This window comes from Zeus faber, assembly GCF_960531495.2.
Source record: "Zeus faber genome assembly, chromosome: 17".
Taxonomy (NCBI): Eukaryota; Metazoa; Chordata; class Actinopteri; order Zeiformes; family Zeidae; genus Zeus; species Zeus faber.
Genome location: NC_137204.1, coordinates 31,156,644 through 31,171,720, shown reverse-complemented (window position 1 = coordinate 31,171,720; position 15,077 = coordinate 31,156,644). Strand labels below are relative to the sequence as shown.

At 45.0% G+C, this 15,077-nt stretch overlaps 1 protein-coding gene across 4 annotated transcripts; it reads left to right on the top strand.

Moving 5' to 3' along the window:
• The first annotated feature begins 45 nt into the window (after nt 1-45).
• Nucleotides 46-14,992, top strand: LOC307243627 (uncharacterized protein). 4 transcript variants are annotated; one of them, XM_080018494.1, is made up of 8 exons: nt 46-149; nt 588-821; nt 7,685-9,194; nt 9,573-9,611; nt 9,941-10,056; nt 12,222-12,310; nt 13,272-13,343; nt 13,548-13,675. In XM_080018494.1, exons 1-7 carry the CDS (start codon nt 122-124, stop codon nt 13,335-13,337), a joined length of 2,082 nt encoding a protein of 693 aa, XP_079874620.1. In that variant the 5' UTR covers nt 46-121; the 3' UTR covers nt 13,338-13,343; nt 13,548-13,675. The 4 variants fall into 4 exon arrangements, with proteins under 4 accessions (XP_079874620.1, XP_079874621.1, XP_079874623.1 ...); XM_080018495.1 differs by having other exon boundaries at nt 13,551-13,639; XM_080018497.1 differs by lacking the exons at nt 46-149; nt 588-821 and adding an exon at nt 13,807-14,992 and having other exon boundaries at nt 9,032-9,194; nt 13,551-13,678.
• The last annotated feature ends 85 nt before the right edge of the window (nt 14,993-15,077 follow it).

Below are 15,077 nucleotides of genomic sequence, written 5' to 3'. Positions count from 1 at the left end.
CAGGAAGTCATCATTGTGTCAAACTGAGGAAGGAGGCATGACTTCCAGTGGGTGTGGCCCTGCACTTCCTGTCTCCCGTTGCCATGACAGCAGCATTGGAGATCACGAAGCAGTTGTAGGCATGACAGAAAGAGAGACCATTGACAGAGGTACCTGTCTGTCTGTTGACCTGTCTGTTTGATGACTTGTCCGTTAACGTGCCTGTTGACCCAATCATCTGTTGACCTATCGGTCTGTCTGAGGACTTGTCAGTTAGCGTGTCTCTTGACCTGTCTGTCTGTTAACCTGTCAGTCTGTCTGATGATTTGTCAGTTAGTGTGTCTGTTGACCTGTCCGTTGACTTGTCTGTTGACCTGTCCGTCAGATGCTCTGTCTATCTGTTGACCCGTCAGTCTGTCTGATGACTTGTCAGTTAGTGTGTCTGTTGACCTCGCTGTCTATTAACCTGTCTTTCTTTCCGATTACTTCTCAGTTAGCAAGTCTGTTGACCTGTCTGTCTAACTGATAAATGAGTGATCACCATTAGTGAGCTAACTCTCTGTTACTATATTCTCACCGTGGCAACAAATGCCCCCCCCCCCAACCAGGGAGTCCCGACAGCTCCCCTCACCAGCTTCCAATCCAGGCTCCACCCCTTTCCTCCCAGAATGCAGAGCTTCACAACATCCTGCGGAGGGCGCTAGCACCTGTCTGCCGCCGCCTGCTGGCAGTGGAGGTTGCCCTGCAGCGCCTCCTAGCACTGGCTAATGCGAATGCTAGCGGTAATGCTAATGCTAGCAGACTTTGTTCCTCCGCCAAGAAGAAAAAGGATGAGCGAGGAGGTCAGTGATGGAGGGATGGGTTGAGGGATGAATGGAGGAGTGGAAGGATGGGTGGAGGGATGGATGGAGGGTGGCTAGAGGAGTGGTGGGGTGGGTGGATGGATGGATGGAGGGATGGATGGAGGAGTAGAGGGAGGGGTAGAGGGATGGATGGAGGAGTGGGTGGATGAATTCCATTAGATTCAACTTTATTGTCATTGCACAAAGTACAAATACTGAGACAACGAAAATGTAGTCTAGTATTGAACCAGAAGTGCAAAAGAATCAGTGAAGTGCAGCATACGTATAAAATATAAGTATTTGAATAATATATAAACAGATTTAATAGTAGTGGGTATAGATATAATAAATATGTACTGTATGAGCAGTATTAACAGTAATTACAGAATGGATATGGATGCACTTAAATATATACATCGAGAGTGGTATTAGCAGTATTAACAGAGTGGGTATGAATATTCTACAATATATAAAGTATTAACAGATTGACTGGTTGTATAAATATGAACAGATAAAAAACAATAAATAGTAGTTTGTAGGTTAAGGTGCAATGTGCAAGAGTTGTGTGTGCATTCACTGGAGTGCAGTTTGTGTGTGCAAGGGAGGTGGGTGGGGATTCCGGAGGTGGGGGTGGGGGGGGGGGTTATCAAGGTATGGGGCGGCTGTTACCGTGGTGTAGAGTTCAACAGAATGAGAGCTGAGAGGAAGAAGCTGTTCCTGAACCTGCAGGTCCTGGAATGGAGGTTCTTGTAGCGCCTCCCAGAGGGGAGGAGGGCAAACAGCTTGCAGCTGGGGTAAGAGGTGTGGCTGGGTCGAGAGGTGTGGTTGGGATGAGGGGTGTGGTTGGGTCGAGAGGTGTGGTTGGGGTGCGGGGTGTGGCTGGGGTGAGGAGTGTGGCTGGATCGAGGGGTGTGGCTGGGTCGAGGGGTGTGGCTGGGTTGAGGGTTGTGGCTGGGTCGAGGGGTGTGGCTGGGTCGAGAGGTGTTGTTGGGGTGAAGGGTGTGGTGTTTCTGGCGATGTTGCACGCCCTCCGCAGGCACTGCTTGTGCTAGAGAGCCTCAATTGCAGGGAGTGGGGTGCTGGAGATGCGTCGGGCAGTTCTCACCACCCTCTGCAGTGCTTTCCGGTCGTCTGCAAACTTGATCGTGGTGTTGGAGCCATGTACAGGAGTGCAGTCGTGGGTGAAGAGGGAGGAGAGGAGAGAACTCTGTACACAGCCCTTTTGGACGCCGGTGTTCAGGCTGACGCTGGAGGAAGTGAGAGCGCCTCATCTCACATGCTGGGGTCTGTTGGTTAGGAAGTCCAGTATCCAGTTGCAGAGGGAGGGGTTGATGTTGAGGTCACCTAGATTGGTGACCAGTCTGAAGGGGATGATGGTGTTGAATGCTGAGCTGAAGTCAACGTGAACAGCATTCTCACGTAGGTGTTGTTGTCCAGATGGGAGAGGGCAGAGTGTAGTGCCGTGGAGACGGCGTCCTCCGTGCACCTGTTCTGGTGGGAGGCAAATTGGAGAGGCTCCAGTGTGGGAGGGAGGCAGGATGTGAGGTGAGCCAGGACCAGCCTCTCAAAGCATTTCATGATGGTGGGGGTGAGTGCAACAGGGCGGAAGTAATTTAGGCTCGCTAGAGAGCAACTGGCCCATGGGGACAGTTGCTTGGGCCAAGGACAGGTTGAAGATGTCGGTCAGGAAATGAGTCAGCTGCCAAGCGCAGGCCCTAAGCACACATCCAGGGATACCATCAGGGCCAGCAGTCTTACGTGCATTGATCTTGCTCACTGCGGCATGTACCTCGGTGGGGATAGCGAGGGGCCTGTGGTCTGCAGGGGGCACCGCCTTGATGGCTGCCTCCTGGTTGTTGCTGTCGAAGCAAGCATAGAAGTTGTTGAGCTCATCAAGGAGGGAGGTGTCGCTGGTTTTGGGGGGTTGTTTCTGTGGGTTTGTAATCCGTGATGGCCTGGATGCCCTGCCACATGCGTCGGGGGTCGGAGTTGTTGTTAAAATGCTCCTCGACCCTTAGCTTGTGGCTGTACTTGGCTCTCTTGATGCTCCTTTTCATGTTAGTCCTGACTAAACTGTAGCCCTGCCTGTCAGCTGATCTGAAGGGGATGTCACATGCTTCTTTAATTCTAATTGCTAATTCACATGCCACTTTAATGCACATATCTGTATATACATAAGCATATTCCCTCTATCTATTCCATTTCATTTTATTTTATTGTATTTTATTTTATTCTATATATTTTTATTTTTATTCTATAAGTATTCGACCTACTGTATTACATTTTAGGAGTCAGTTAGTTGGTCTTTTAGAAAGAATTCTTTTCCTAGGACATTATGTGTTATCACCGGGTGCGTTGCATTACATTTCACTGCATATATGTATTAAAGTATGTATATGTATGTGACGCATAAACCTCTTGAATCTTGACTCTTTCAAGAGTAGGCGGACCTCTCTGTTCATCCACGGCTTCTGGTTGAGGAATGTTGTGATCTGTTTGAGGGTGGTGACACTGTTGATATTAGTATTTATGTAGTCCAGAACGGAGGCGGCATAGGAGTCAATGTCTGTGTGGGAGTCCAGGGCGGCCTGAGTGGCAAACATGCTCCAGTCTGTGTTTTGGAACCGGTGCTATAGGACAGAGTCTGCCCATTCTGGCCATACTTTAACTGTTCTGAGTAAGGGTTTCACTCGTTGGATGAGTGGTGTGTATTTGGGGAGTGGGAACAGTGAGCAGTGGTCAGACTGTCCCAGGTAGGGGAGGGGAAGGGCCTAGTAAGCTCCAGCTATGTTTGTGTAAAGATGGTCCAGGGTCTTGTCCCCTCTAGTGGGGCAGGAGACATGTTGGTGGAATTTGGGGAATACAGTCTTCAGGATGGAGTGGTTGTATTTTTGGGAGTCCAGCCTTACGGGCTAGACTCCCAATAATAATAATAATTATCATAATATATATATTTTTTATCTAGATGTATTGATTTTCTGTAAAAAGAAAAATTGCAAATACAATTAATATTTTATTTACTCTATGAACATATAGCAGGGAAATAAGTATTTAACACGTCAACATTTTTCTCAGTAAATATATTTCTGATGGGGCTATTGACATGAAATTTTAACCAGACGTCGGTAACAACCCAAGTAATCCACACATACAAAGAACCAGAGCATATGTCCACATATTACGTTATGTGTAATAAAGTGGAATGAAACAGGGAAAAGGTATTGAACACACTTGCTGAAATGTATTAAATACTGAGTAGAAAAGCCTTAGTTGGTAACGACAGCTTCAAGACGCCTCCTGTGTGAAGGAACTCGTGGCCTGCGTTGTTCAGGTGTGATTTTTGCCCATTCTTCTACACCAACTGTCTTCAAATGATGAAGGTTCCAGGGGCCTCTTCTATCAACTCTGATCTTCACTTCTTTCCACAGATTTTCAATTGGATTCAGTCAGATGATTGACTGGGCCATTCTAGAAGCTTTATTTTCTTTCTCTGAAGCCAGTGGAGAGTTTCCTTGGCTGTGTGTTTGGGATCATTGTCTTGCTGAGATGTCCACCCTCTTTTCATCTTCAGCATCCTGGTCGACGGCAGCAGATTCTTGTCAAGAATGTCTCGCTACTTTTCTCCATTCATCCATCCTTCAATGATGTGAAGTCTGCCAGGACCACATGCTGAAAAACAGCCCCACACCATGATGTTCCAACCTCCAAACTTCACTGTTGGTCTGGTGTTTTTAGGGTTATGGGCAGTGCCATTTCTCCTCCAAACATGGAGGACTGACCAGACCATTTTATCCAGTATTTCATTGTCTTGTCCAAATGTTTTGCAGCAAACTTTAAAGGAGCCTCAACATGCTTCTTCTTCAGCTGGTGTCTCAACTTGCTTCTTCTTCAGCTGGTGTCTCAACATGCTTCTTCTTCAGCTGGTGCCTCAACATGCTGCTTCTTCAGCTGGTGTCTCAACATGCTGCTTCTTCAGCTGGTGCCTCAACATGCTTCTTCTTCAGATGGTGCCTCAACATGCTTCTTCTTCAGATGGTGTCTCAACATGCTTCATCTTCAGCTGGTGTCTCAACATGCTTCATCTTCAGCTGGTGCCTCAACATGCTTCTTCTTCAGCTGGTGCCTCAACATGCTTCTTCTTCAGCTGGTGTCTCCACATGCTTCTTCTTCAGATGGTGCCTCAACATGCTTCGTCTTCAGCTGGTGTCTCAACATGCTTCTTCTTCAGCTGGTGTCTCAACATGCTTCTTCTTCAGATGGTGCCTCAACATGCCTCGTCTTCAGCTGGTGTCTCAACATGCTTCTTCTTCAGCTGGTGTCCCAACATGCTTCTTCTTCTTCAGCTGGTGCCTCAACATGCTTCTTGTCAGCTGGTGCCTCAACATGTGTCCTCTTCAGCTGGTGCCTCAACATGCTTCTTCTTCAGTTGGTGTCTCAACATGCTTCTTCTTCAGCTGGTGCCTCAACATGCTTCTTCTTCAGATGGTGCCTCAACATGCTTCGTCTTCAGCTGGTGTCTCAACATGCTTCTTCTTCAGCTGGTGTCTCAACATGCTTCTTCTTCAGATGGTGCCTCAACATGCTTCGTCTTCAGCTGGTGTCTCAACATGCTTCTTCTTCAGCTGGTGCCTCAACATGCTGCTTCTTCAGCTGGTGTCTCAACATGCTGCTTCTTCAGCTGGTGCCTCAACATGCTTCTTCTTCAGATGGTGCCTCAACATGCTTCTTCTTCAGATGGTGTCTCAACATGCTTCATCTTCAGCTGGTGTCTCAACATGCTTCATCTTCAGCTGGTGTCTCAACATGCTTCATCTTCAGCTGGTGCCTCAACATGCTTCTTCTTCAGCTGGTGCCTCAACATGCTTCTTCTTCAGCTGGTGTCTCCACATGCTTCTTCTTCAGATGGTGCCTCAACATGCTTCGTCTTCAGCTGGTGTCTCAACATGCTTCTTCTTCAGCTGGTGTCTCAACATGCTTCTTCTTCAGATGGTGCCTCAACATGCCTCGTCTTCAGCTGGTGTCTCAACATGCTTCTTCTTCAGCTGGTGTCCCAACATGCTTCTTCTTCTTCAGCTGGTGCCTCAACATGCTTCTTCTTCTTCAGCTGGTGCCTCAACATGCTTCTTGTCAGCTGGTGCCTCAACATGTGTCCTCTTCAGCTGGTGCCTCAACATGCTTCTTCTTCAGTTGGTGTCTCAACATGCTTCTTCTTCAGCTGGTGCCTCAACATGCTTCTTCTTCAGATGGTGCCTCAACATGCTTCGTCTTCAGCTGGTGTCTCAACATGCTTCTTCTTCAGCTGGTGTCTCAACATGCTTCTTCTTCAGATGGTGCCTCAACATGCTTCGTCTTCAGCTGGTGTCTCAACATGCTTCTTCTTCAGCTGGTGTCCCAACATGCTTCTTCTTCTTCAGCTGGTGCCTCAACATGCTTCTTCTTCTTCAGCTGGTGCCTCAACATGCTTCTTGTCAGCTGGTGCCTCAACATGTGTCCTCTTCAGCTGGTGCCTCAACATGCTTCTTCTTCAGTTGGTGTCTCAACATGCTTCTTCTTCAGCTGGTGCCTCAACATGCTTCGTCTTCAGCTGGTGTCTCAACATGCTTCTTCTTCAGCTGGTGTCTCAACATGCTTCTTCTTCAGCTGGTGTCCCAACATGCTTCTTCTTCAGATGGTGTCTCAACATGCTTCTTCTTCAGCTGGTGTCTCAACATGCTTCTTCTTCAGCTGGTGTCCCAACATGCTTCTTCTTCAGATGGTGTCTCAACATGCTTCTTCTTCAGCTGGTGCCTCAACATGCTTCGTCTTCAGCTGGTGTCTCAACATGCTTCTTCTTCAGATGGTGCCTCAACATGCTTCGTCTTCAGCTGGTGTCTCAACATGCTTCTTCTTCAGCTGGTGTCTCAACATGCTTCTTCTTCAGCTGGTGTCCCAACATGCTTCTTCTTCTTCAGCTGGTGCCTCAACATGCTTCTTCTTCTTCAGCTGGTGCCTCAACATGCTTCTTCGTCAGCTGGTGCCTCAACATGTGTCCTCTTCAGCTGGTGCCTCAACATGTGTCCTCTTCAGCTGGTGCCTCAACATGCTTCTTCTTCAGTTGGTGTCTCAACATGCTTCTTCGTCAGCTGGTGCCTCAACATGTGTCCTCTTCAGCTGGTGCCTCAACATGTGTCCTCTTCAGCTGGTGCCTCAACATGCTTCTTCTTCAGCTGGTGTCTCAACATGCTTCTTCTTCAGCTGGTGCCTCAACATGCCTCTTCTTCTTCATGTGGTCCCTCATATGCTTCTTCTTCTTCAGCTGGTGCCTCAACATGCTTCTTCTTCAGCTGGTGCCTCAACATGCGTCATCTTCAGCTGGTGCCTCAACATGCTTCTTCTTCTTCAGCTGGTGTCTTGCGTGGTGAGCGTGCATGGAGGCCATGGCGGTTGAGTGCATTACTTACTTTTTTCTTTGAAACAACTGTACCTGCTTATTCCAGGTCTTTCTGAAGCTCTCTGCGAGTGCTCCTTGGTTCTTGGACTAATTATTGCACTGATAGGGGGCAGGATTGATTCCTAAATACTGACAGATTTCAGCTGCTTTCTTGGCTTCCCATGCCTTTCTGCGGCTCCTATTCTTCATGTGTTCAATATTTATTCCCTGTTTCATTCCACTTTATTACACATAACTTTATTTATGGACATATATGTTTTGATTTCTTTGTATGTGTGGATTACTTGGGTTGTTACCGACATTTGGTGAAAATGTCATGTCAAAAGCCCCATGAGAAATATATTTGCTGAGGAAAATGTTGATGTGTTAAATACTTATTTCCCCCACTGTATGTATATACATTTCTATGAATTGATATTTATCATTTTCTCAGCACCAGGGGGCGTGGCCCAGCGCCGCTCCAGGAAACGACCAGGAGCACATGAACAGGAAGTTGGAATAGATGCAGGGCCTGAGGTTCCAGACACTGGGCAGATTTCTCTTTCTGACGAGTCAACAAAAAAACGATTGAAGTCGGCTCCTGTCAGCATTGGCTGCGACCGTCTGGAATCAGAGCTGACCACTTCCTGTTCCCTCAACCAATCAGAGGAGGTGATGCTTAGCTGGAACTCGGAATGCAATATCCCAAACTTTGGAAAATCAGAAAACTGCAATCCAAATATTGTCCGATCGGATCATGATAATCGAAACGCCGGACAGTCCGAACATTGGAGTCCAAATGTCGTCCAATCGGATCTCAATATCCTGAAGGTTGGAAAACCGGAACATCAGAGTCTAAATATCGTACAATTTGATCGCAATATCCTGAACATCAGTAAATCGGAACACTGGAGTCAAAATGTTGACTTATTGGACCGTGACGTTCTGAACTTCTACAAATCGGAACGTCGTACCCCAAATATCATCCAGTCAGATCACGATATCCCGAAGATCGCCCAATCCGAACCTAGGAGCTCAACTGCCGTCCAATGGGATCCTTTGTTCCCCAATGTAAAACATCGTAAAGTGTGGGAACATCGCAGTCCGCCCGTCTTTCAGTGGGACCCGCCCATTGATCACTCCAGCCAATCAGAGCAGCCCTCACCTTCAGGCATCCTACCCGACCTTCGGTCAAGCCTCACCCCCCGGCTTCTTGTCCATTCAGAGAAGCCGTTCACTTCGGATGTCCCATCAAAACACTCCGTCCATAGGTGGGACCCCCAGGCAGGCGCCGCCCCATCGGCAGGCTCAACCTCTCCAGCCGATTGGCCGCAGTCGCCGGCCGAGTGTTGTTTTCCAGAATGCCATGCAGTACAGCTAGCACAACTAGCGGAGGCGGCTAGCTGGGTAGCGCTCTCTGCTAACCGAGACTACATCCAATCAGATCACACCATTTCCTGTGTAGGTCAGCAAGACCAATTGCATGCCTCTGAGTCCTCAGCGGACCAATTAGAGTGCAGCGCTCAATCCTGGAGCCGACCCCTGGCTTCCCTGGTCCTCAGCAGCCAATCGGACACCTTCAGCGCCTCAAGGGGCCAAGACCGGATCATCCAATCAGAGTCCTCGGGTGGCTGGACGGACCAATCACAGTCGTTGGAACACCTGAGGGACCAATCAGAGTCCTCCCTCCTCCAGATGGTCCAATCAGGGTCCTTTCAGGCACTGCGGCGGTCTCCCATGATGCGCTGGGGTCTTCTGTTCGCTCCCGGTGGCCAATGGCGTCTGTCCTCATTATGTTCTGGCTCCGCCCCCCTTGCCCATATCCAATGGGGCCACATCGGCCAGGCCCGCCTCCCAACAATCACTGCAGCGACGGTGGTGCGCCACTTCCTGCTGGGCGGCTTTAGTCCCCACCCCCCGCTGCATGATGCCACGGCCCCGCCCAGTTTGGAGAACGACCATTGGTCAGTTGACCTGTCTGTTAACCTGTCTGTCTGTGAACTGTCTCTTTGTGACCTGTCTATCTGTTAAACTTTCTCTGTTAACCTGTCTGTCTGTTGTGACCTTCGGTCTGTTGTGTCCTTTGTGGCTATTCTTTATGTTAACCTGTCTGTATGGTAACAGTCTGTTGTAACCTTTCTGTCTGTTAACTCTCTATTGTAACATTTCTGTCTGTTAACCTGTCTGTCTGTTAACTGTCTGTTGTGTCCTTTCTTTCTGGTAACCTGTCAGTCTGTTAACTGTCTGTTGTGACCTTTCTTTCTATTAACCTTTCTGTCGGTTAACTGTCTGTCTGTTAACCTGTCTGGCTCATTTATTCTAAATATTGTTTTTCTTCCCAGCTATGTTACATGGAATTCCAGCAGGCAATTACAGCGGAGGTATTTTAAAACATTCATATAAGTAATGAATATCAATCTGTCTCTTGTGGTTAATTATTCAAGATTCAAGATTAAAGATTTTTTATTTGTCACATACATATACATACTTTCATACATATATGCAGTGAAATGTAATGTAATGTAATTAATGTAATGTAATTACACGTTTTCAACAAGAGTTCTTTCTCATAGAATTTTCGCTTCCAAAGGATGTCGAAGGTTCAGAAATAAGGCTCATTTTTGTAATCACTAGAAATATTATTATTTATAGTATTTTTACTAGTATTTTACTACTACTACTAATAACAAGAGTATTTCTTTCTCTACAGCTCACCCAAATCTTCCCGGAGACAGCGAACCTTGGCGGCAGCCAACCACAGCGGCTGGAGCCGGAGGCCCCCCCCCCCCCCCGCCAAACAACAGCAACCAATCAGGGGAGGAGAAGGTGGCGTCTCTCTCGCTCTTTCTAATAAATCTCTCTATAAGTCTGTCTGTCTCTCTATAATAAGTCTGTCTGTCTCTCTATAATAAGTCTGTCTCTCGATAATAAGTCTGTCTGTCTCTCTATAATAAGTCTGTCTCTCGATAATAAGTCTGTCTGTCTCTCTATAATAAGTCTGTCTGTCTCGCTATAATAAGTCTGTCTCTCTCTATAATAGGTCTCTATAACACCATTTTTACACCAAAATAAGCCTGTACACACCTGTTTTTTAATTCAAAATAGGTGACAGGCGTTCTTCCCATTGCCAATAAACAAGTTTGGCTTTTTATATCTGGTGTGTCACGTTCCACATGACAGACTAGCAGCGCCTGATGTAGACCTGAAATATATATATATATATATATATATATATATATAAATATAAAATGTAATTACCAGTTCTGGGCGGTGCCGGGGCGGTGCCAGGGTTGCGCCAGGGTTGCCTGGAACCACTTGGCAGCGCCTTGAGTGGCCCCCCCCCCCAGACATTTCACGGCCCCACATGCGGGAAAACGTCAATAAGTTGTGGTTCCGATTTGGGATTGTAAGTGGGATATGAAATGATGGAGTGATACACAGATATTCTGTCTATTTATACGGCATCGACCAGGTAAAGGGCCAAAGTGAGTGTGTGGGGGGGCAGGTCACAGCTCATTGTATGATGTTGTAAGATGAAGCGTCCAGTGGTCTGGAAGCGTGGTCTGTCCCTCCCCGAGGAGCACGGCCATCTTGTCTTCATCGCACAGTCATCTTCATGAGTCTCTCCATGGTTGGTGTTTTTCTGCTTGAGGGATGGTTGTAAGATGGCGGCACGGTGCATTGCGCCGCTGCCTCACAGCAAGGTCTTGGGTTTGATTCCTGCCTGAGGCGCTTTTGGCACCGTGCTCCAGCGGTTATCTCCCAATGAGGGTCCAATGAGGGTCTGTGTGGAGTTTGCATGTTCTTCCCATGCTCACATGGTGTTTCCTCCATGTAACATCAGTAAGGACCCCCACCCAAAACATGCAGAACACCATGGTGTGACCAGTGATGTACATATGGAACCAGGTCCCCACTGCTCCTAGCTGCCCCCTGGAGGAAGCACAAGCCAGGATGTTTAAATGCAGAGAAACCATTTTCACCAGCACCATCCAAAGTGTGTGTGTGTGTGTGTGTGTGTGTGTGTGTGTGTGTGTGTGTGTGTGTGTGTGTGTGTGTGTGTGTGTGTGTGTGTGTGTGTGTGTGTGTGTGTATTAAAGATTCTAATAATTCTTTTCTATTGAGTTGTGGAACAGTATGTGTGTAGAGCTTCCTGATGGACGTGGTGTGGAACAGTATGTCTGCTCTGACCTCTCTGTTGTCCAGCTGCTGGTGGTCAGCCCTCAGGGTCTCAGTAATATCCTGTGCTTCCTTCTTCCTGCTTCACTTGTGATGTCATCAGGATAGTTTATTGCTCGGTCACCCAGGCTCCACCCACTAAGCTGCTGTTGTGATGTCATCAGGATAGCTTATTGCTAGATCACCCAGGCTCCGCCCACTATGCTACGCTGTGTTGTTTTTATTTTTAGCAGTTAAGTTTTGGAAAATGCCTCCTCTGTAGCTGTCAGCTTGTAAGCTATACTTTTGCCAAGAGATTGTTAATGTTATCTCACCTTCCAAGTCTTGTTTATTTACTCCTACAGGTCTTGGTAGTTTTGTCCACTGTTTTTCTGTCCATATGACGTCCTTTTCCTTCTTTTATCCCCTTTTCCAAGTTGTTCTCTAGTGGTGTGGCTGTGGCAGGTGCTCGCTTAGCATCACACTTAGCATCACTTGGCATCTCTTCTTAAATGTGCTGCTACAGTCCAGTAGTAGTTCCATGTTTCTGCAAAGTGACTCAGCTTTGCATTATTCTTCTGGGTTGATTAAAACTTAATTTGTCGTTGTACTCAATGGAAAAATAATGACTTTTAATCAATGTTGTCGGAGCTCATTTTCTGCCATTTCTCTCGATGTCTGTCTCTCTCTCTCTCCCTCTCTCTCGCTCTCTCTCCCTCTCTCTCTACCTGTCTCTCTTTCTGTCTTTCTCTATCTTTCTGTCTCGCTCTCTCTCTACCTGTCTCTCTCTCTCCCTCCCTGTACTAACTAAGTAAGTATGTCTCACCCTCTAGAGGTTAAAGGTCTCTCAGATCAGGATCAGGAAGTCGGTTCCAAAAAGCAACGATCAGCTGACGCCCATGGGCCTGCCCCGTGCCAAGAGGTACTACTACAAGTACTACTAACATACTACTACAATACATCCATACTACTACAGTACTACTAACATACTACTACAATACATCCGTGCTACTACAGTACTACTAACATACTACTACAATACATCCATGCGACTACAGTACTACTAACATACGACTACAAAACATCCATACTACTACAGTACTACTAACATGCTACTACAATACATCCATACTACTACAGTACTACTAACATACTACTACAATACATCCGTGCTACTACAGGACTACTAACATACTACTACAATACATCCATGCGACTACAGTACTACTAACATACGACTACAAAACATCCATACTACTACAGTACTACTAACATGCTACTACAATACATCCATACTACTACAGTACTACTAACATGCTACTACAATACATCCATACCACCACAGTACTGCTAAAATACTACTACAATACATACATACTACTGCAGTACTACTAACATACTACTACGATACATCCATGCTACGACAGTACTACTAACATACGACTACAAAACATCCATACTACTACAGTACTACTAACATGCTACTACAATACATCCATACTACTACAGTACTACTAACATGCTACTACAATGCATCCATTCTACTACAGTTCTACTAACATGCTACTACAATACATCCATACCACCACAGTACTGCTAAAGTACTACTACAATACATACTACTGCAGTACTACTGACATACTACTACAATACATCCATACTACTACAGTACTACTAACATACTACTACAATATATACATACTATTGCAGTACTGCTAACATGCTACTACAATACATCCATACTACTACAGTACTACAAGATGGTTACTTTCTTTATAGAAAATTAAACAATGTATAAATATTTCTGCAAATATACACTAAACCTGATGATAAATAGTAAAAATAAATAAGTTTAATTTATATTAAATATTTACTGCCCACAGGCTGAAGAAGGAGGTTTTCAGTTTGGAGGAAATCTACACCAACAAGAACTACAAGTCTCCTACTAGCAACAGGTACCACTAACAAAGTATTACCTGGAGTACTAATGCAGTACTCCAAAAAAAGTACTTCCTGGAGTACTACTGCAGTACTTCTAACAAACTACTACCTGGAGTACTACATGTAGTAGTACTAGTCTTGATGTTATAGTACTAGTTAATAAACTTGTCTGAGTAGTACTAGTAGTAGTAAAGTACTGACTCCGCCCCCTCCCCCAGAAGCCTGGAGACCATCTTCGAGGAGCCCCGCCTACGGGGGGGGCGACTGCTCCTGATTGGTCGCCAGAAGAGGAGGCGTGTCCTGGACTTTGCAGATGCTGCGCGCCCCCGCCGCCGCCGCCAAGGGCCAGGTGAGCGTCAAGATGGCCGCTGGGGCCAGGTGAGCGGCAAGATGGCCGCCGGCGCTGTGACTGGATCTACACAAGCTGTTTAGTGTGTTTCTTACTGATGGATGTTCATCTTTTTGATTTTGTTGCAGGCTCAGGCCTGGTTGGCATGGCAATGGCGGGGGCGGGGCCTAGGAAGCGTTGCCGGCGACGTTGCCATGGCAATGATGAGGAAGAGGAAGTGGATCTGGATGTGCAGCTGGTGGAGCGGCTCAGCGCGCTGGACGACTTCCTGTCCCGGATATGAGCCGTGTTCATAACTGTTATTCTATTTGGATTATGAGTATTTTATGATTATTATTTTCATATTTTACTCTGAACGGCTTTTTCTTCTCATTTTGATGTGATGACTTTACAATTCTTTAATAGATTTATTTATGAATTGTGATTTTTTTTTATTTTATTATGTGAAGTTTGATATATTTAGTAAAAATAGATTTTTGAAATGATTCAATTTGATCTGTTCTAGATTTGAATATTTTAGTTTATTTACCGAACATGGTTTTGTTTCTTCTAGAATCTGTAAGGTTTTCGCTGCTGTATTGTGATTGCAATTTCTTAGTAATTTATTAAAAATGTCTTATTTAGAACTTTATTTCTATTTTATAAGACGACAAAAGAAAACATTTGAAGCACTAGTTTGTTTTAATAAACTAAAATGACACATTTGTACTTAGAATTTTTCTTTATATTAATAATACCAATAGGAATAACTTTTAATTTCCATTTGTTCATATAGATTTTACTTACGACTTTGCTGATAATGCTGCTACTTCCTGTCCAAACAGGAAGTTTCCATTAACCTTTACTTTGCCTTTTTTTTAAGTGAAAGAATATTAATTTCTGACGCATTTGGTTTCACAATAATAGTGTTGATGGAGATATTGCAAATGATTAATATTAATTATTTATTAATGCGGTTATTAAATACAATTATATAATTATAATACATTGAATAAAAACAAATACTTTTGTGCCATCTTTGTGATAAAAATGAATCTGTATTTGTTATCATTTTACCAAAACGAAATATTAAAAGATAATAGGTGTAAATACTAAAAACAAGACTGTGAAATATCTATTTCGGTGTTCCGGGCTTTTATTTTGTAGTATTTTTGAGGGCTTTTACTTTGATTCTAAGTTTGATCCGAACTTAGAATCTTTATTTGAAAGATTTCTAAATATGTTTTGTAAAAAAGTACATAAATATGAATATGTAATATATATATATATATATATATTTTCCTGTGAATCAAAATAAAAAGGTTTTGTAAATTCTTCATTTTTGAGTTAATTATTGATTTTCATAACAAAAAATCTGATAAACCCTGAAGCATTTCTATGTATTTCGGATTGTTTTAAT